Raw genomic sequence first — 22096 nt, forward strand, 5'->3', positions numbered from 1 at the left:
AAAAAAAGGACTTCCCATACATCTCCAAGTTTTTTCTATTGTGACTGGGTCTTGGTTAAAATCAAACTTGGTTAAAAGGTTAATAATAATTCATGTCCAGCTTACTATTACTCAATAACCATCAAAGTCGCTAACTCGAAATAGTGTTTTCTGGCTTACAGGATCAGAGTCATTACACTCTATTGAAGACTTTATTGAATTTTACACTAAGCTTTAGCTGACTGAACAGGTCAAGCACTGTGGCTCAGAGTTTTCTTTTTTCTCAGAAAGTCATAAAGCCCTCTCCAGTTTGCAAGGCGGCTCGCTAAGAAACTTGACTCAGCACGGGGTCAGGGGAGCCGACCCCGCGGGAAAGGCCACAGAGCTGTAAAGCCCGGGTCCCCAGCCCCCTTCACTCACGTGCACCAGCTGCTCCTGGGTGTCGAACTCCCGCGAGCAACCTTCCCAGTGGCAGTTCGTCTCGTAGATGACTTCAGGCTCCTGCTTGCTTTCATCTTTGTCCCCTTCCTCCTTCACCAGAGTCGTCCCTTCTGGCTGTTCCTGAAAGGCAAGGGGTGGGGGGAAGGGAGGAGGAGAGAGGGATGAGGTCAGACACAATGGAAGGACGGACGAGAAGCGACAGGGAAAATGTGATTTAGGCTTGTCCTCCTTCCCGATGCAGTTTTTCGGGGAAAATGAAATAAGAGGCCAAGTCTCTCAACTGGGTTTTGTGAATTAAAGTTCAGCATATGGAATCATTTGTGTGCATTGCTTTTTTCTTTTTCAGATGTACCCAGTGCACCTTCAGAGGTTGTTAACTTGTGATTAAAGACAACAGTCCCACCCAGAATGATGATAAGAAGTTGAGGCCAGACCCTGCTGCCCCGAATACAAAGGGGAAAAAAGCCTCAGATGCTCAGATGCCATCCCTTAAGAAAAGCAATTCAACTAGATCAGGTAGCCTCTACCCCAAAGACCAGTCTTTCTCTTCCAGTTAGATTCTTTTCAATAATCTGTTTGTTCTCATATTTTGGAATCCAGGGATCTGGTTTACTGCAAATTCTAACTCTGTTCTCCCAGCCATGGGCGGCTGTGAGAGGCACTTTGGGGATTTTTATAAAGATAATGTCCCTTTGGTTCAACTTCTGGTCTCCGAGGATACGCTCCCTGCCCAAGACCACAGCATCTAGAGCTTGGCAGCATAATATTTTTGCACCTTTGCAGAAATGCAAATACAAAGAATTTTCAGAATTCTGACAGATCATTAAGTGTATACATTCAGGATCTGATCTGGGGCTGGATGGCAAAAGCCGTATACATGTGTTTAGGTGCAGCCAGCAAAACGCAAGAGGAAGGATGGATTTCAGAACCCAGGGCATCCATTCACTCCATCCTCCGAGTGCCCCCTAAAAAGGACATGTGGGCTCAAGCAGTCTGAGGTTTGGGCTGAAGCAGCCTGGCCGTTGCAAAGTCCAGATTTTGTGGAACTCCAGACTCTTGTCCAACCCGTCTCTGTGAATTAATATTCCACTGAGCTCCATATCAGGCACAGGGAACCCAGAAGATCGTATTACAGGCATAATTTACACAGTTTTAAACTGAGGCTCAGGATCTAAGTGCTGAAGAGCAGAGACTGGATTGGAATTTTTAAACTCATCCTTTCAAGACTCTGGGCAAAGAACCAGAATGAAAGTGGCCTTAGGTTAGGTTCCTTGTGCCCAGACCCCTCCTGGCCAGTGGGAAGTGGCCCAGTAAGAACGAAGAAGAACATGACCAGTATGGTGAAAAGCAGCCCTGGTCTGTCCAGCTCAGGCTGACAGCCAGGGGCTTGTCATTCAGGGCCAAGATCAGGGCCAAGGACTGAAGCCGGGTCACATCCGTGGTCAGCGGCAAATGCATGCAGCCACGGACTCCATGAACTACGGTTTATAACCCCTGCACGGCTGCCTGCATTTTTGTGTGTTTGCTTCTGAGCTGGAGAAACAAAACAGAATCAGACTCCAGCCCCTGCCCTCCCTCCGACGCCTGGGTTTGGCCAAGTCCTGGAGAAAAGAGACAAGCAAATGCTGCGAAAGACACCGCGGCTGGAGGGAGGGGAGGCTGCCGCCGAGGCCCGGAGCCTCACCTGCTGGCCCCGCGGCCCCGGGCTGGGGAGATCTTCGTCCGGTTTGATCTTGGAGCGCTTGCTGTGCACCAGGTCGCCGGTGCTGCTCACCGCAGACTCGCTCGTGGGCTTGTTCTGCAGGTCACATCGGCCGGGACAGAGACAAAAGTTAGGTTTCGATCCATGAGCAGGACCACGGCTAAGACACGTAACTTGGGACCAACAGGCTGATTTGGCCCCAGAGTGATGACTTGATAAGGCTACTATTCCAAGGGAGCAGCGTTCAGAAAATGAGTTCAAAGCCAGAAGAGACCCACACGAGGCAGCTCCTTGGTTTTGACTCATGAGTACCAGCTCCCTCTGAGGAGCAGAGCTGGGACCTGGCTTTGACGAGCCCCCATGGACCAGCGGACAGGGACCGAGTGACAGCAACACATTTGCACCACATGCTTCTACCAAATGAGGTCTAGACAGCGCAGGGTCGGGGGAAGCCTGGTCTGGCAGCCCGCTTTGCCACCAAGGGTAAAATGACTCGCGTGAAAGAAGCTCTTGCTTCGTGAGGAGCCCAGACACAGGAGGGCACAGTCATCAGAAATGAAGACGACAGCCTTGGGCGGGGAAGGCCAGCTGCGGTACAGATGCTGCGAAAATGCCACAGTCCGTGCCTACTTGTGGCTGGTGTGGCAGCATGGCTGTCCTCCCCAATTACCAACACGGACCAGGCCCTCATCGGGCTGGCTCTCACCTGTGAGGACTCGGAAGGGCCGGAGCTGACCTGGACTGGGTTCAGAACCGTAGGGATCCCGGGAATAGGCCTCTGGGTCGGAAAAGTTGGGGCAGGGTGGATGAGCGGAGGGCTGTGTCCAAAGGCCGAGCCCAGGCTCTGCTGTCGGCTTAAGATCTGTTGATGCATGTGGAGCGAGACGGGTGCAGAAGGGTAGGTGAAGCTCAGGGCGGGGCTGCGGGTGAGAAATGAAGGGAAGACCGTCATTTACGGGGCACACGGAGGCTAGCTCCTCGGTACCCAGTGCTACGTCCCCGAATCGCATCAGGACTGTGCTCAACAATCACTGACCAGCATCTCGAAACTCCCCAGGGAAAGATGACTTCTCAGGCAGGACACGTGTGGGCGTCCACAGGGACCCAAAATAAGATTCAGCGGAATGGAAACAAAAGGCATCGGCTCAATAAGAGCTATTTATTGCAATAACAAACTTTATATAAAAAAAGGACGGGTGACTCCATGCTTTATAGGACTTTCATCCGCTCTCCCTCCCGGACGTCCCTGTGCACGGAGCGGTTCCTTTCATCTCGGCTTACGCTGCCCGCTTTCATATGTCTCCAGATCTTATTACAAGAGGAAAGAAAATCAATTGGTTAAATGTGTTTTGAACACTGTGCTTGTCATATCACTCATTTGTTTGTAGAGATGGAAAGCTTGGTTCATCGAGAATGCCACCTAAAGAATTTCCATCAGTGCCGTCTGGTTACAGGAGCTGATGGATTAACCTCTCCCGGCTGAAATCGGTGATCAATGGGATTCGATGGAGGAATATTCCAATGGGAGAGCGCAACTCCCTCTTCTAGCTAAACAGCATTAAATGTCTATTAACGCCCATTATACATGCTAATGCCTGTCACCACTTCATTACGCCACAGTATTCCCTGTAGTAAGTTCGGAGGAAGCCACCCCACTACCTAAAGACTTCTGGACTGGCAGGCAGTGCCAGAGAGTCCTCTGCTCCAGCACAGTTTAAGAATCAAATCCTCTTAAAAGAAGGAAGGGCTCTTGAGGAATTTGCCAATGGCTTAAAAATGCATGAAAAACTATCATTGCACTCATGAAAATTTCTTCCTTAAAAAAAGAATCAATGGGGAAAAAAGATACATAGACATATATATTTCCTCTGTCCGAGTGTGTTAAGACCCAGAAAGAATCAGGGTTTTTTGTAATGACAAAGGTAGAATTCACGCAGATTTTCCAATCTGCTGGGTTAATTACTGTTGCTGTTAAGCGTGTTAACTGAAAATATAATAATTACAGTAACAAAAATTCAAACCGTTTCAACAACTTTAAGAATAATTCTGAAGATATACTCTGCTCATTAACACGACTCCACATTTTGTCCGTTTGACTACAATCCACAAAAGGTGGTTTCAATGGGATTACATTACTATTATTCCTGCAGAGAACCCTGTATTACAATCACTTGCCCATTCAAGACTGAATATCACCAAGAATACCCGGGGAGAATTTCCCCCCGCTTGGAAATTTCACTCTGCATTGTGTTTCTTTAATAAAGGAGAGCAGAAACCTGCTGAAAACAGTCATTGTTCCCAGGAAGTTAGGGAGAAATCAGTAATAATACTCCGTTTCTGGCCGCGCTATAGTTTTTGCCAGTGCTTCCGAAAGCAAGCATGAATGATTACAGCCTGACTTAGCGGAGGTAGCCGTGTGGATGATTGATAGGGCATTAATCAAAAGATGCATATCTCCCTCAGAATTTGTTCACAAGCTTTCTTCTAATAGCTGATTTCATGTTCACTGAGCTATGCCAGTTTGTCCAATTTATTTTTCGGTGTACAAGCCATTCATCAAAAAACACAATGATTTAACCACCCCCTCCTTTACTTCTGGTGAATGGGTATTACTAAGTGTAAACTACCTTATTGTATTCATTAAAAAACAAAGGAAAACTAAAGGGCCTCGCTCCACACATATTTACAAGGTGACATAGACTTTACACAGACCACCACGCACCTTTCCTGAGTTTCATGAGCTTGAACGACCAGGTAGTTTTGGGAAGGGGGCCCCTTGGGTCGTTGACACCTCTAATTCTGGGCGGCCCAATATTTGGGGGCTCAAAAGGACCTAAGTAATAGTCAAGACTGTTAGAGAAAACATCTCGCAACAAGAAAATGCCCTGAGTTGTATATGTAAGCAATTTACAAATAAATGTTAATAGCTAGACGGGGTTGGTCTATATTTTCTTTTAAAAAGATGTGGAAGAGAAGACAAAAGGGAGGCCCAGCACCGCCTCTCCCACAGCCCCGTGTCCAGGTGCAATGTCTCTGACCTCGGCAGACACAGCTTTTGACCCATGTGGGTAGTGTCCTCTTTCTGGGCTGTTTTCAGCTGGTCAAACCACAGGGCAGGAATAAACATTTTCTAAAATCCAGGTCAACTGTCAGATTCCAAGGGATATGAGAATACACAGAATGGACGAGTGATTTTCAGCAGTCCCTGCTGGTTTATAAGGAGCCACCACGGAAGTGCTCTCTCCTCTGCATGTAAAGAGCTGGGCGCTGGGGGACACGGGTGGACACGGGCAGAGGCCTCAGACCAACCCACGAGGGCAGGCGCTGCTGTTGGCCCCGGAAGGCTGCTTGCTCCAGGTTACAAAGCCTATTTAGAATCTGATGACAGAAGGAGATGCTCTGGGCTCTGTCACAGCATGGGTGAGTGAATTCCAGGGCCAAGGCTCCTCCTGCTTTCAGAACAGCCTGCTGAGCTGTCCAGGAAGTTGTGTAAAGAAGAAGCAGAGGATGGGCGATGACTGGGTACCACGCGTGACGCCAAGTGGAACCGAAGAGACCGCCGTCCTCCCGGGTCCAGGCAGAGAACCCCCCTCTGAGGACTTCCCACGGTGGGGGATCCGGGGGTCGGGCCGCATCCTGCTCTCTGACTCCAGGATGGTGAGCCGTCACCCTCAGCTCTGCATGCCGGTGCTCGCTGTGTCCTTCCAGAGCCCAGCATGGCTGCTTCCTTTTCGACACTCAGATCCCAGCTTAAATGTCACCTCCCCAGACAGAGAGCCTGAAGCCCCCATCATCTGCAGCCCCTCTTCCCATCAGGTTCTGGTTTTGACAGTTGCATTCTCACTGCGCGACCAACCGGGTGCTCTCGGAAATCACAATCTCTCCCTTCATCTGGGATGTAGGTTCCAGGGGAACTGGGCCTTGGTCTGTCTTGTTCCCCGGTGACCCCTGGTGCCCAGAACACCGTCTGGCACAGGGCAGCCACTCAAGAGGAGTCAGTGAGTGACAGAACCACGCCCTCAGGGTACTAGTTCTCTGTGGCTGCTGCGACACATAGCCACAAACTTGCTGTCTTCTGGCCCCGGAGGTCAGAATTCCCAGATGGGTGGGCAAGCCTGCGTTCCTCGGGAGTCCTCGGGTGCCTTGCCTCTTTCAGCTTCTAGAGGCTCATGGCTCCACATCATTCAAACCTTCCCCCCGCCGACTCCCTCTAACTCTTGACACCCCCGTCTCTCCCTGACCAGGGCCCTCGTGATTATACTAGGACCACCTGGATGATCCGGGACAATCTCCTCATCTCAGAATCCCTAACTGGATCACAGTCACGCAGCTCCACGTAAGGTAATACGCTCACAGGTTCCTGGGAGCGAGCCATGGACGTGTTTGGGGACCATTATTCTGCCTGCCACACTCAGGAGAGTCACTTCAGAGAGAAGCGTGCTTTCCTCTGTAAACTGCAATCTGACAACGGGTTTCTAAAACGGTATAAACAAAGCCAATGCTGAGAACTGTGTCTTTCTAGAGAACTTCAGCAACTGAGGACAGACTGCTGATGACAGCGGTTGGAAAGAGCAAATTCTACTTTCAAAAGCCCTGAAAAAAAAAATCCCTAAACAGCCCATGTATCCTTTCCATAATTTGCTAGAAATATAAAGCAAATTGAAAATTGTTCTAAATCTCTTCCGTCTCCTCTAACGAAGGACACGATCTAGTCTAAAGTTTGGTCCACGTGAGCTTTATTACCTCAAAGCCTTTCCACTTCCACTCACTCTGTTCTGTTTTAGGGACCAGCTGAAGAGCAGTTAGGTTTACGTTCTGAGTTTTGAATCCTCTTCACTCAAAAAGTATAATTAAAAAGAAAAATTTTACAGCGTTCCCGTCTTTTCTAGATGACTACGTGAAAGACGGGATAATTTTTTTAAAAAAACACAAACATGTATAAAAAAGTGATGTAACTAGTAATGGACATTTAGTCAATAACATTAGTAGGAAGTGTCAGATGGCCCAGATCATCCCAAGGAACGCGCTAACGCGGTCACAAGCCTCCTGAGAGAATCATCCAAAAGTGAGTGCCACGGAGGAAAAGAAGAAGTGTCAAGGTCATAAAGGCTGAGGAACACAGTCCTGGGATTCCGTGGAGCGGTTTTTTCTTTTTTAAGCTTTTTTTTTTTTTTTGAGGTGGGGAAGGTTATGGGACAGGTAATTAGGCCTATTTATTTATCTACTTTTTTTTTTTACTTAATGGAATTACCGGGGATTGAACCCAGGACCTCGTGCATGCTAAGCACACACTCTTACCACTGAGCTACACCCTCCCCGCCCGTGGCACTGTTAATATCTGAATGTGCATTCCAAATGTCCCACCCCAGATATGGTTTGCAGCAATATTTAGAGGGGATTCTAGAGAGACACACTCTTCTAGGACAATGACTATAAAACCAGAATAAATTAATTTAAATGTTAATTTGCCCTTTCTTTTCCCAAAGAGCAGAAAACGAGAAAAACATGGATTTGAGATCCCCGACTGTAGTGAATGTGATGTCCTAGTCCACCAAATATAATTTCTATCCATCAAAATCGATCTATGGTTACTGAGGATTTTGTTTTATAAAATACCTGAAAGGGGCACTCACTCTATTGTGTGCAGTGACTCGGGGACAGCACCCCGTGATCATCTGAATGAGGGTAACTAATCAGGGTCAGTCTCCCCTTTACGCTTTGAACTCTGAGCTGAGTTCAAAGGGATTAGCAGGTGGTTGTCTGCGTGGGAACCATTTCTTCTATTCTTCCAGAAATTTAAAACAAAAACTCCGAAGTCTGGCCCTCTAAGAAAGTGTTGGCATATTTATTCTCTATGACAAAGCAGAGGTGAAGTTTTGTCAACATTTTTCTGCAAAGTGTGGGCAAATTTTGCAAACTGAGCCTCATTTCTTTGTATTACAATAAACAGCACAGGAACACCTCACTTATCTGGAGCTCTCCTGTCCTGGAATCTCAACAACTCTGGCCAACCTGGTTAAGATCTGGGGTGTAAGTGAAAGAAAGGATGTTAAGCAACTAAAATAAATGTCATAAAATCCACACACTCCAGCAAGTCTCAGCTGAGAACTTTCTACGTATCCCTTTTATACATCCAAAGAGTAAAATCATTATTTATAACTAGAAAGTTACACATGAATGATAACCAATGCTTATAACTTTGAAATCCATAATCACATTTGACGTTCACCAACAAACATTATTTCAGAATCATTCGTATTCAAGTCAAATGGATAAAAACCCATTAAAATAGCGTGTGAGACAAACCCATAATGTATTTTGAAGACACTTCAGGAATTCTGTATATAGTGGGATAAGAGACTAGGGGATAAGCTGGTAAGTTAATAATGGTATGATGCATAAAATGTTACAAGTGAAGTGGCATCATATGGCCTGCCGTAGTTCTTTGTTTTAATTTACTTTTTTTTTATAATCCAGTAGATTTTTTTTAAATTGAAGTATGGTCAGTTACAACATGCCAGTTTCTGGTGTACAGCATGTTTCAGTCACACATATACATATATATTTTCCTTTTCATATTCTTTTTTTTAATTATAGGTTACTACAAGATATTGAATATAGTTCCCTGTGCTATACAGTATGAACTTGCAGTTTACCTATTTTATATATAGTGGTTACTATCTGCACATCTCGAACTCCCAAAGTTCTTTATGTTGGGAAGGTAAATGGAGCTGATTACAAAATTTAAGAGATCTGTCTCCAAATAAAAGCAAATTAAAAAAAATGAGGAATTATGAGAAAGATGGCATGAGGCTGGATCACCCAGCCATATGTATTTACAGATAAAAGTTTCTATTTCATTGTTTAATGACGTCAATCCACATGGCTTTACCTGTTTGCTAAAAAATAATGGTTTTTCCTTAGAGTTGCATGGAACATCTCCTTCCACTGAGTCTCAGGGCCAGGGTTCCTATGTGTTAAGACAGAGTGTATGTGGGTAAGGGGGAGGGAGGTGTGGAGAACTGAGTAATTAATACCCTACACATTTTATTTATATTTGCTTCAGCGGAAAGCCTCATCGGTTCCTAGGTTTATCTCCAGAATCCCTCCCTGACCTGGCGGACCCCACAGAGAGCTGGGCAGGCCTGAGATCACCGAGGAAGCGAAACCACAGTAGAGCCCTGATGTGGGTGGTCACGGAAAGACCCAAGTGCAAAGGCACCGCCTCTCGCCCAAAGGGAAGAAGAGGGAAGAATATATGGCAACTGTAGATCTTAGAAAATGTTTTAAATGTAAAATCGACACTAACGTCCCCAAAACACATTTTTTTCAGCTGCCCTGGTTGGTAAAATTTTGTTCGGAGGTGAATTTTTTAGGCCATCCTTAAAAGACACTCATGTGATGCTTTTATAGTGTGTTTCTTCGGGTCGGGCATTGGGATTACGACATTTCACGCTGCAATTAACCCAGTTTTCTACACGCTGAAGGATCCAGTGATGCTGCTTCCTTTTCGGTATCCCATCCCCCCCGACTCCCACTCACGAAACCAGCACTGGAGGTAAAGTCAGGCAACAGCCCACACGCCGGAATCTGAGGGCCCCACTATTGGACAGACTGGCTTCAAGGAGGCATCTAATCAAAACCAACTCTGTGGTTACTTTGCGGCCATCGTACTAACGAGGTCATCCACCTTCGGGTTGCAGCTGTGGAATTCACTGCACAGCAGCTGCCGCTCAAAGGGGGAACAATTCTTTCCGGGTTTGCAGAAAACAGGCCAACAGCCGTTATCACTGATATATGTGTAAGTACAGGGACACGCACGCGTGCATATGCTTCTATTTGAAAGGAAAAAAAAATAGCTCCCATGTCCACCCATAAAAGCTCCCAGGGCAAGGTAACTGGAAAGCCCCGCAGCCCCAGAAGAAGTAATGAGCACATAAATAAACACACTCACAAAGTGAGTAAGTTTCACCCCCAATGTTTGCACTGAGGCGTATGCACCCTTGGAATAATGCTTTGGACAAAAACACATCAGGCTTGGGAGACGGAGGGTGTAGCTCAGTGGTAGAGTGTGTGCTTAGCATGCAGGAGGCCCTGGGTTCACTCCCCAGTACTTCTATTTAAATGAATGAACGAATGAATATTTAAAAAGCGAATTACCACCCCTCCCCTCAAAAAAAGAAAAAAAATACATTAGGCTTTCTAGGATGCGAGTGTCCTAAAAGGCTTTAAAAGCTGAGTTGCCATTAAACAGCCAAACAGACAAAACCTCCAAGGACATGAGCAGCAGTGACGCAGTCTCCGAGGAGATCTGGCTGGAAGCACCCAAACCCTGCACCTGGTCAGCCACGCAGACGTGGTCAGGAAAAGCACAGTCGAGTGTTTACAAGGGGTCCTCCCTAGAACTGATCATTTCCCTGTGATGAATAGCATCTCCTGCCCATCCTTGCAGGCACGCCTCCCACTGGAGGATTTCTAGGAGAGCAGGAAGTAAGGGGAACAGAAGAGTAGGTTCCGGAGAGACCAGCAGGTTCGGTAAGTGGCTGAATGCCTGTGACTCAGCCCACTGATGTCCTTGAGCACCAGTTCTCCGGTCCCTGAAACAGGGCAGCCTCCCTGGAGCCTCGAAGGCTTCCTGCGGTTCTCAGATCAGTGGGCCACGGCTGTGCACAGCCTGGCCCTGCCCACCTCCAACCCAGGGGTTGTGGGCTTCTGAGAGTCCCTCCACACCTGAACTCTTCCCAGCCCGGGGACTGGCCTGTTCCACCGACCCATTCCTCTCTGGTGGGAGGCCCTTCCCTTCCGTGAGTTCCGCGAGGACAGGGGTCACGTGTCTCATTCATCTTTGCAGCCCCCATGCCCAGCACAGTGGCCAGCACGTAGCTGAACACGCAATACAATATTTAGGGGACGCATGAGCAATGGATTAAATAAGGTACTACACAAAGCCAGTGGCCACATCGGGGAGTAAATGAAAAGTCTCTTTCTGAGTTAGTATTAATTACTTCCACTGCCGCTGGGGGCGAAGGTTGTCTCGTCATTTGTAGAAGATGCAATCAGAGAGTTTAAGGGCACTGGTCCTTTGGCTCGGTGCTCATTCACTCTTCCCTGTTTCCCGCCCAAGTCACTTGTCGTTGTTCCTCTGACACAAATGTTTCCTCCCAGCAGGCCACAGCACAGGGCCAAGGTCTCAACTCTGCCTCAGGAAATGGCACTGGACCTGCCGGAAGCATCCTTACTCTGGGGGCTGGCGGGGACGGCTGATGGCACCCAGAGAAGACCCCTGCTGTCTGGTCACTGGGCAGAGCTGGTCTGTGCTGGCGCCAGAAAACACACACTGACATGTGGCCCTGCCCCTCTTGGCACTCAACTCTCATCTTCTTGAGACGTCTGTCCTGGCCAGGCCAGACCTGAAACTACAAGGCTATGAAACTATCTCCATTTTAGCCATTAAACCCAATGTGAGAAAGATGTAACTGGTCGGGTAGGACGGAGTGGATGACTCGTTTCTTCATTCCATTTATGTCTGCTGGACGATTACCAGAGGATGAGGGTTATCTGAAACACCTCGTCTTCCAATGGGAGCACAGATTCTAGGGGAAGGCATTAGCAGAGGTCAGACTAGCCCTAACACAGTGCCATTAACTGGATATTTACGAGACTAGCCTGGGCCGCAGACAGTAGGGGTGACAGGCTGTACTTGGTAAGTGTGGATCACCTAGTCTTAGGCGGGAGTGATGGAGAAGTTAAAGCATTCCGAGACAGGTAAACATTTCACAACATCCTTCCCAAGGGCATGGAGTTATTTTCTGAATGATCATTTTAGTTATGATATTAAAAAAGTCTTGTGATGTACCTTTGGATAATAAGTTTTAATAAGTTAGGCAAAAATCAAATGTTATGTTTTGATATGACCACGAGCTTTTGTAAATAAAGATGTGTTTTATATGGTATTTTTAAAGCAGTCTGAATTCTTAAGTAAATACATAAACATAAGAACCATACACAAACTTAAGATAGATATCTGCTTTTTTCTCTGTTTATTCTGTATCCATCCCTCTGTGTCTCTGTGTATCTATCAACCTATGGACACGTGATGTTCTCTCCACAGGGAATGTAACTTTCTGAAAACCAGAAGTATTCATCTACCACACAGAAACTTCCTTTAATAAAGAGGGTGGTTGGAATTCTGATTGCTCAGTAAACAGCTCCTTCAGTTATTCACTCAAGAAATATTTGTTGGGTTGTGAAGGCGACAGGGCAGAGATGTCACGGGGTGGGGAGCGTGGTGGTGAACACAGCCCTCAGCCTTCTGGCATTTGTGGTCTAGTGGAGGGAAACATTTAGCAAACTACCAGGATGAGCAGGCAAACACGGGCATTTCAAATAGTGGTGGATGCCAGTATCAGCCTCCTGGCGAACAGCATTTGAGCTGGGACACGTACGTGAAGGAGATGGCTACGGTCCTTTTTTTAGAAAACTGAACGCATGCCTTTACACACTGAAAGACATCTTTAGACACTGAACTGACACCATTACGATCTGCAGTGCTAACGCTAGAAGCAGATGAGGATTCGAGAACACGCAAGTTTGATAGTCAAATGTGTTCGGGGCAAATCAAAAAGTGAGGGATTGGAGCGCTGGCACCGATGCCCACCAGGCACGTGACCTTCACCGGCTTCCTCTTGTAAAGACTATGCTGATGGATCAAACAAGAATAACATGATGTTTTCCAAAACTGCTGTGAGACGGGATTGGTGGGCACACTCACATCTGCCGTGTCCCTTGGTACAAAGCAGAGGTGAGATGCGTCGCAACTCTACATTCACTCTTGTATCTTTCTTTCTTGGGACAGTCAGCTACCCTTTGAAGATTTCTTCATGCTTCTTCCTTTCCCGTCATCCACTGGTCCCACCCCTTACTGATGATTCCTCATGTCTGTCTTTACATTTTACAAAGTGAAACTTGGAACAGGGCAGGTACTAACGTTTCTCCAGCTAAAGGACTGGCAGGTGGTGCCCATCCTAATTATTCTAATCACTGTGTTATTCTGGCAAGCGGATCTCATCTTGGGTTATCTGTATTACTTTATACGCACCAAACGCCGCGTCTTATCCTAACACATAGTGAATGGATGTTGAAGAATGAGCGACCGGTCAGGCTGCAAAAGAGAGGATGGGCTGGTGGGGAGCCGAAGTCAAGGGAGACCTGAGCGCGCACTGGCCCTGGTCACGTGACTGCAAATGGGTCTCCTAGGATCTGAGTGGTCTGAAGAATCTCTGCTTCTAGCTTGAATGAGAATAACCAGGTCTGTCGTAGCTCCTTGGACGCAGGGGACAATGATTGCTACAAGACAGGATACTGGCAGTCTCTCAAGGATTACCTGGGAGGTACTAGATTACCTGGGAAAGGGGAGGAGACCAAGAAACCAGCAAAGATGCTGGAATAGGACTAAAGACAGGGCACTGTGACCATCTGGGCACCATTTTCTTCTAAGTCCTTTTCCTTCTATCTAAGCCCTTTAGAGGCCGTAGAAAGTCAAGACAGGTGCACAGAAAGCGAGAAGGAAGAAAAACGAAGGGGAAGCAAGAGACATCAATGCTCAGGAAGTGGGTCCATGTGAATATATTTGTGTGAATTTCACCATGTGCCTCATTTCTACCACTCTGACGCTCTGACTTCTGGTCAACCCACAGAATAATCACGTGATAAATAATCACATGATTTCAGCAAATTGAGCTAGGTCAATGGCAGTCTATAACTTCAGGAGCATTTGCCAGGAGTGCAGAACAGCCAGGCCGTGGTTTGGAGACGGGCACACTTCCGCAGAGCCAGGCCAGGGTGATCACTGGGGCAGCAGGGCCAGGCCCCAGTAGCCCATCTTCTGGTGGGACCATAAGGGGAAGTTCTCCTGAGGCTTTGCCCACAGGTAGGGGTCTCCATCCTGGCGCTGCCGACGCACACCAGCTTTAACAAAAGACACCCTTTCCTCCACAGTGGGTGTCTTGTCTGTAGTTTACAAACGTTAAGACTGAATTTCAGAGCCGACCGGCAAGTGAGGTTGGCACCACTGGTGGCAAAGCTGGAATGTGACTACAGTCATGACGGATTCCCGAACCCACCTTCAGGGCTGCAACGGCTAATTCTGAAACCACCCCAGGACCCCTCTGTAGGCACCGACTGCTACCGGGGAAGCAGAGTTATTTGCTCTGCTCCGTGTTCCCACACCTTCTTGACCATATTAAAAGAACAGACGCAGCAGAAGATGACATCATCTCAAAATGGGGATTTATAATATTTAAACGCTAACTTGCCTGCCATGGAGCACTGCTGATCACCGAACAAGCAACGAATCAAAACTGTAATGGAAACACTGCCGAAAAAATAACGGTACTCATCGTTTCTAGTAAATATGGTATGTGACCATTGCAAATATTTTTTTTTTTCCTGGAATGTTAGGGTTTCCTGAATATCCATCACGGAAGACCCACCAACTCCTTCAGATGAAAACCCCTGCTGTTTCCTTTTCTTTCTTCCTCCCAGTGCACCTTTCTCCCGTGAGACAGGACATACGCCCGGTCTTTTGATTTTGGCCTCTGTCCTTGCAAGTGTCGCGTGACCAGGTATGAAGTTGGTTTTTCTTCTCTAGAGGAAAACTCTAGAGCTTACTCTAACCAGTAAGAGGAGAAAAAGGTTGCTACACTCACTGTCTCTAAGAATTGGATTTCATCATTCCTAAGCAACGACATTTCTCTGTACGGACCACCAACTGATGTCTGCAAAATAATTATAATCAGCTTTGGACCCATCCTGGTGACACCTGACCTGCGTTCCAGGTCAGGCCCGGTGTCCTGATGTATCCTCCCTCTTAGGTAGTCAGGATGGCAAACGCAGGTGCAGACAAATGCTGACGTTTCATTAAAAACACATATAATGGATTCGGGAAAATACATACCTGATTGCACTTGCAGATAAGTGACCATAAGAGCCACTCGCTGAAGAGCTGCTGCGGGAATTATTGAGAATCGTGACCAAGGAGTTGGGAGATGTCCTGATCATGGTCTGAAGGTCAAAGCTATGATCGGACAGCGGTGATATGGACAGTGTACGTTTCCGGCTCGGCCTGGCTGACAGCCTGGGGCTGGGGAACCTGGTGCCTGTTACAGAAACAAACCAGAACCCGATTACCGGCGGCGGTACTGGGTACCTGTTGTCTGTTACGACTACCCGGCGTGGAAGAAGTGAAGGATAAGCCAGCCACTTGTGGTGACAAGGACCTCGCCTCCCACTTGTGATCTACTGGCTACAATTGAGGAAATTAGGGAGAAATATTTATCTTCCAGAGGCTTACCTCGGGGGAGCTCTGTTTATTAATGTGCAGGCAAAATGATAAATTGCTAAACAAAAGGGAAAGACTTCTATGTGTTATCCCTCTCATTTCCAGTGATTTATGAATCTGACGGCTGCTTGGATATTCTCATCATTAATTCACCACAAGCGACAAAGACAGTGGTTCCCACAGTTACGCCGCACACCACCCTCCCTGCCCCAACGTGCACCGTTCTAAGGCAATGAGCCGAAGGGAAAACTGAATTAAAGTATCCTAAGATAAAAAACGCAGCTTAGTTATGCTCTCATTTCCCCATGATTTCTGTAGTTATCTGATCCTCAGTATGCTTACAGCTTTATTGAAAAAACTGATAAATACATTACCCTAAATTAATGGTTCTCGATGGGGGGGGGGGGGATTTGCCCCCAGGGGACATGTGACAACATCTGGAGACATTTTGGTTATCACAACACATGGGGTGCTACTCACATCTCATGGGTAGAGGCCAGGGAAGCTGTGGTACACCCTGGGATGTTCAGGGCAGCCCTCCACTGTGAAGAAACATCTGGACCCAGTAGCGCCGAGATGGGGGATCCCTGTCCTAAATTCTCCATAATCTAACAGAATCAGTTCCAAGAAACATTTACAATCTTGAGATGTGGTTTGTTGACAGATTTCCCAAGATGGGGGAGAAAAACCCCTGCCAGCATTGTCATGAGACTGGATGAGTTGGATTTAATTCTCTGGACTTATTAGATCAATCAATTAATTAATAAACTTTCCGCACTTAAGAGTTTTTAGACTTCAGGAAGATTCCACCCATGAAGTTCTATTCTGAAGGGTACTAACTCACACTTAAACATCTGCCAACTTACAGGGGGAGGGTGTAGCTCAAGTGGTAGAGTGCCTGCTTAGCATGCAGGAGGTCCTGGGTTCAATTCCCAGTACCTCCTCCGAAAATAAATAAATAAATAAACCTAATTATCTCCCCACCCAAAGTTAAATAAATAAAATTAATTAAAAACAAACAAAACACTTGCCAACTTAATACAATGCATGGCCGTTTGCCTTCAATTTGGTAGATGCCAGAGATTTGAATTTGAGGGTGTAAGTACCCAAAGGCCAACTCCTGCCTTTTCTAAGGTCACGTTTACATTATAGTCGTCCAACTGAAGTTTAATGACAGAATGAAAGCATAATTCCACTAGGGAAGAGGCAAATCGAATATGATTACCTTTAAGAAATAATGGAGAGTCTGTATTTCAAAGGACTGGTATACCTGCCCACAGGGACATGACAATTTTGTGGAACCCAGAAAACTGGAGGAGGAGGCAAGAAAAATGACCTAGGCACTTGGTCTCTACTGGAAATATTTTCTTCATCAGAGACGGACCTTGACAAAAGCTAACAATCCAACATGCTTTGAGATCATTTAATGAAACACAATAGGTGGACAGGAAAGACCCTATAGATAATATTACAGAAATAAATACGTATATTTTTATAGTTAATAAAAAAGTACATCACAAACTGGAACTTAGTAACTTAGTACCATCCATGTAGAAAATTGGAAAACCAACGTGAATGACGAATGGGAGACCTACCCAAATCTTTCAAGCACATTGAAAACGGAATTTCTTCATTTAGAATAGACTCATTACCCCCCGATTTAGGGCACGTTAGTACAAAAATAGTAATCCCACATCTTGCACTGTTCAAATCAGCACCTTCCTGTTATTGTAGGGTCTGCCTTACACAAAAATGTCTCACTTTCACTTCATCATAAAAGCTTTTCAGTCAAGAAATGCATTCCACTTCCAAAAGATTCCAAGCACAAACCAGAATTACGGTCGACTTCCATTTAATCCCGGACAATAACCCTTTTCAATGGGACTCAGTGATCCCTGGCAGAGTTAGAAGTAACAGGACATTCCAGAGAGCTGATTCCCTGAGTTTTTAAATCACCAATGAGATAAGGAGGCCATCTGATGCTATAAAACACCAGAGGCCTATATCCACGTCACATCATCCAAAGACGGAGCCCAGGGCCTGGCTCCATCCTTTCCATGGAAACCTTCAAGTTCCTCAGGGCCTAGCTGGTTCAACTCCTCTCTGTTTTTCCCTCCAAGATGGGCACTTATTTAAGTCACTTTCTTTAAAAAAATTTTTTTTTTTTAACGGAGGTACTGGGGATTAAACCTAGGACTCATGCACACGAAGCTACACCCTCCTCCTTTTGAGTCAGTTTCCACCAGTGTGAGCAGTGCAGTTTTCAGGCATCTCTAGGCTGTTCCTCATAGGGATTACCTGCTCTCCTGTGTTTTAAGGCCACTCGAATTCCAGAAGGGAGAATCAGAGCCATAAAACAGACCTGTTCACTCTAATGTGCAACATAAACACTCTACCCCAAAGCTGGCTGAGCCCAGACAGGCCCACTGAGGGCACATTTAAAAGCCAGGTGCCCATCTGACCCCTTTTATTGCAGTTTCTGCCAGCAGAGAGCCTAAAGATCTGTAGCAATGGAGTCGAGTAACCAGTTCCATCTCGGTCTGGCTCTGCTGTTGCTCTTCCAGAGCCAACGTTGGGATGGAAAATTGTTTCACTCTCCGTTGAAAAGGTCTCTGATGATTTTAAAAATTGAAAGCATGAGAACATTCGTCTTCTGTTCTGTTTAGCTAAATGAGATTTCAGCTATTGTAGAGGGCAGGGATATAGAACTTGGAGCACTTTCCAACCCTTTAATATGCTCTACTCAACCCCCTAAGAACCAAGCACGGAAAGAGAAAGCCAGCAGCCTTTTGGGCAGTGATTTGGGACCCTCTGTTGAAGGGAAGGGCTAAACCACAGGTGAGGATTTCAAGACAGCTGACAGACGTGGTCTAGTTCTTCACTGACCATCCTTCATCCATAAGCCTGAGCATTCTCATTGCTGCAACACAGATCTCTCTGATCTGGCTCTCTGTTAATTGTTTTGTTTCCTTTAGTCTAATGAAAAACTCTGACAAAGAAAAAGGAGGTTTCTTTTTATGTGATGAATGATAGGACATCTAAATTCCTACTTAATGACAATCAATTTACCATATACTCTGGCAAATTAAAATTCCTTTAATTAGTTTTTACAAAGTAAAGGGGTAGCTTCATCCTTTATTTAGATAAAAACCGCCATTGCCTGACTAAACACATTCTCATCAAACAGCGAAGGAAATACAGGCTGACCTTCCAGGGATTCGCTCTTACTTTAATTCTTTATTTGCAGACTTTTTAAATAACTGATTTGCATAATAACCCTCAACTATTTTTTTTTTCCCAACAGTCCCTAATTGAAATGTGGTTGTGATGAATCTGAAATGGAAGCTCACTCTTCTACAAAGCAGAGCCACCGAATCCCTGCAGAAGACCGAACGTGTTTCTTTTACTTTGTGTGCGGTCATGAACTCCCCAACGGAAACCCACATAAGGTCTGTTCCTATGCAACACGGCTAAGTGAGCTCGTGACGGGAAGGGAACTAAGGCTGTGTGAACCAATCTCCTCCTCTCTATTCCAAACCTGAGGACTCAGTGACCAACCACTGCTAGGGAGTGGACCGGGGTACACCCACTGTCACAGAAGAACCCAAACAAACTGTAGATGGAAGAGCACAAGGTAATCACTGTTACTAGGACAAACAAACAAGTAAAAACCCCAGCACGTGTCCGAGTGTTGTAGCATTCAAAGGGTTGTGATTTTCGTTACATGTGCCTTGGATGTGGTACCTGGCAAATGGATGTGCACTTAAAAAATCTGAATAAATAAGGAGTCCTGGGTGTTCTAAGAAATGATCATCAGAGGCTCCCATCTGTATGTCTGGAAGTGACACGAAGGACTCATCATAAGCCTTGAGGGACCCAAAAGAAAGTGACATAAAGCACATCCAAAGGTCCCATTTTCTTCCACTGCTATGTACTCAGAGTAGCCCTTTCTGATTTGGAAGTGGTTTTTATTTTTCCTATAGAAAAGGTCTCAGTGAGACAGAATTTTCTAATGTAAAGAAAACCTATGAGGAAAAAGAAGTAAAAAATAAATTAACGAAAAATGTCAAACTAAGTATAGCTCTTTTTCAAAAAAAATTAATTTTTCAAGCATAAAATCTATGAGACTAAAGAATGACTGGGCGAAGTACATTCATACAATCAAACACGTTCCCTTATTTCGTTACCAAGATAATCAGCACCGGAGAGTTTTTTGTGTACCAGCCAAATTACAATCACCTGCATCTTCCAGTTCATGGATATGAACTGAGCTAAGCAGGGAGGCTCAGGATGGCCAAATCGGCTGAATCCTTCCAGAAAACCAAGGGAAACAGATCCCCAAATATTGGTGGTTCCTCCTCTTCCTCTGGTTTCAAAAGTTAGGTAATCAACTAATCTTTGTATCTTCCTCTCCATTTCATGAGTTGGCTCCGCTCCACCCAGCCCAGGACTACAGAGAATAGCCCCACCACTTACTATCCATGGCATGAAGGTACTCCATGTGGATGGCCCCTGCGCCGGCGGTGGCAGCCGAGGGGATGATGTCTGCATAGGGGCTGCGCTGGCCGGCTAACAGAGCCATCTGATGATAGTATTCCGCTGGGCTGACTCCGGGGTGGGGGGCTGGATGGGAGAGGAGACCAGAAAAGTATGGTTACCAGTTAGTCAACAGGAAGCTTTTCTGGAGCCAACCCAAAGTCTGTTTGCCATGCAGCCCACATGTTTCTTTCTAGTAAAACTTCTTTAATTCAAGCTGTGTTTTTACCAAAGTCTCCTACGTATCATTCATTCAAAAACAAAATTGGGGGGAGGGTACAGCTCAGTGGTAGAGTGTGTGCTTGGTATGCAGGGGGTCTTGGGTTCAATACCCAGTCCCTCCATTAAATAAAATAAATAAATAAACCTAATTACAACCCCCCCAAAGAAAACTAAAGAAAGTGAATAGAAAAACGGCAAAAATACATTACAAAATTTTTGAGGTTAGTTTTGAGAAATTACCAAGAATTCAAAATGATTAAAACGTGTATATGTACATGTATATATACACTCATTCCCATGTTTGCAACCCAAGATAAAAGTTTCTTATATCAAAGCACTGTATGTTCCCATTTGTTATAGTAGTAGACCACTCAGGTAACTATGAGGTCCTTCAGGACATACTTAAAATACTTCCCTAAGCTTTCCGACAGGAGTGTTGGAGTTAGCTCTCACTAACCTGGAGGACTCAGGGCTCGTGAGTAGAAATGGCAGCACAAACCCAGCTTTAATAACCACACGATGGGGTGATAAGCTGCAAGTCTGTGTTCCATAATTTTAAAACTCTTTCTTGTTCTTTTTTTTTTTTTTTCACTACAAAGTCAAAAAGACATATACCTATCAATCTGGAGCCATTTACTGGCAAGAGACAGCTCTGTAGGAGTGGGGTAATGATCAGTTTCCACGTGCCAATCTATGTGCGGGAGCTGCAGGACACTGGAGCAGTTCTCCAATTTATGTGCGGGAGCTGCAGAACACTGGAGCAGTTCTGGGGTGGTCTCTAGGTGCACCAAGATCTGGACGCAAATCCCAGCTCCACCCCTTACAGCTTCCGGGGGTTGCGGGGAACAATGAAGGCAATGGTGCATGGAAGGTGTGTAGCACATGGCGTTCGATCAGTAAGTTTTATCATTATGATGGAGAAACACTGACATTCTAGCGATAAGTCTGTGTATGCTTTACATTCATGTCCATATACATTTTTTTTAATTGAAGTGTAGTAGATTTACAGAGTTGTGTTAAGTTTCAGATGTACAGCAAAGTGATTCAGTTGTTCCTTTTTCAGATTCTTTTCCATTATAGGTCATTGCAAGATTCTAAACATAGCTCCCTGTGCTATACGGTAGGTATAACTTGTTTAACTATTTTATATATAGTAATGTGTATCTGTTAATCCCAAACTCCTAATGTATCCCTCCCCGACTTTCCCCATTGGTAACCATATATTTGTCTTCTATGTCTGTGAGTCCATTTTTGTTTTGTAGACAGGTTCATCCATTCATTTTTTTTAAGATTTCACATATAAGTGATATCATATGATATCTGTCTTTGACTGACTTAAGTGTACTTAGTATGATCATCTCTAGGTCCGTCCATCCATGTTGCTGCAAATGGCATTATTTCATTCTTTTTTGTGTGTGCCCATATACTTTTTATACATCGTAGAAAATATGTACAAAAATCATAGACCGCAAGAGACAAATATTAGTGCATTGACTTTGATTGGATATTAATTGGAGGCAGGAAGAGGAAGGCAGAACAACTAATCAAAGAATGTTTTATTCAAACTTGGCATCAATTACTATGGAAAGCAGATGACAAGATGCTTTAACTGGAAGTACCACCTTCCAGTGGCCCAAGGAGATTTCCACAAACCAGGCATAATTCCAAGCCCATTGCTGGCTGACCTCTCTATCCCTCTCTCCCTGTTCTTATTAGTCACTTCCATGAACTCCCAAGTATTCACAAACGTGACTCCATTTTTCCCACTAAAAAACCAGATTCAAAGCAGAACTCACTCCGATCTGACTCTTCTACAGCTTTATTTTTAAAGTGTGCATCTTCCCCAAGTGGTACAACTTGTTCCTTAGCTGCCTTAC

The 22096-nt window shown here is 45.5% G+C and overlaps 1 protein-coding gene across 5 annotated transcripts in view; it reads right to left on the reverse strand.

Moving 5' to 3' along the window:
- Positions 1 to 22096, reverse strand: part of GLI3 (GLI family zinc finger 3) — a 268288-nt gene that overhangs the window by 59180 nt on the left and 187012 nt on the right. For 4 of the 5 annotated variants that reach the window (XM_031679804.2, XM_072965243.1, XM_072965246.1 and 1 more), the window contains 5 exons: positions 19938 to 20084; positions 15078 to 15279; positions 2829 to 3042; positions 2105 to 2218; positions 400 to 540 (listed from right to left, as the gene is read on the reverse strand). In XM_031679804.2, the coding sequence (XP_031535664.2) occupies positions 400 to 540; positions 2105 to 2218; positions 2829 to 3042; positions 15078 to 15279; positions 19938 to 20084 (818 nt within the window). The remainder of the gene's footprint in view (positions 1 to 399; positions 541 to 2104; positions 2219 to 2828; positions 3043 to 15077; positions 15280 to 19937; positions 20085 to 22096) is intronic. The other variant, XM_072965244.1, reaches the window with a different exon arrangement.

This window comes from Vicugna pacos, chromosome 7 (assembly GCF_048564905.1).
Source record: "Vicugna pacos chromosome 7, VicPac4, whole genome shotgun sequence".
Lineage (NCBI taxonomy): Eukaryota > Metazoa > Chordata > Mammalia > Artiodactyla > Camelidae > Vicugna > Vicugna pacos.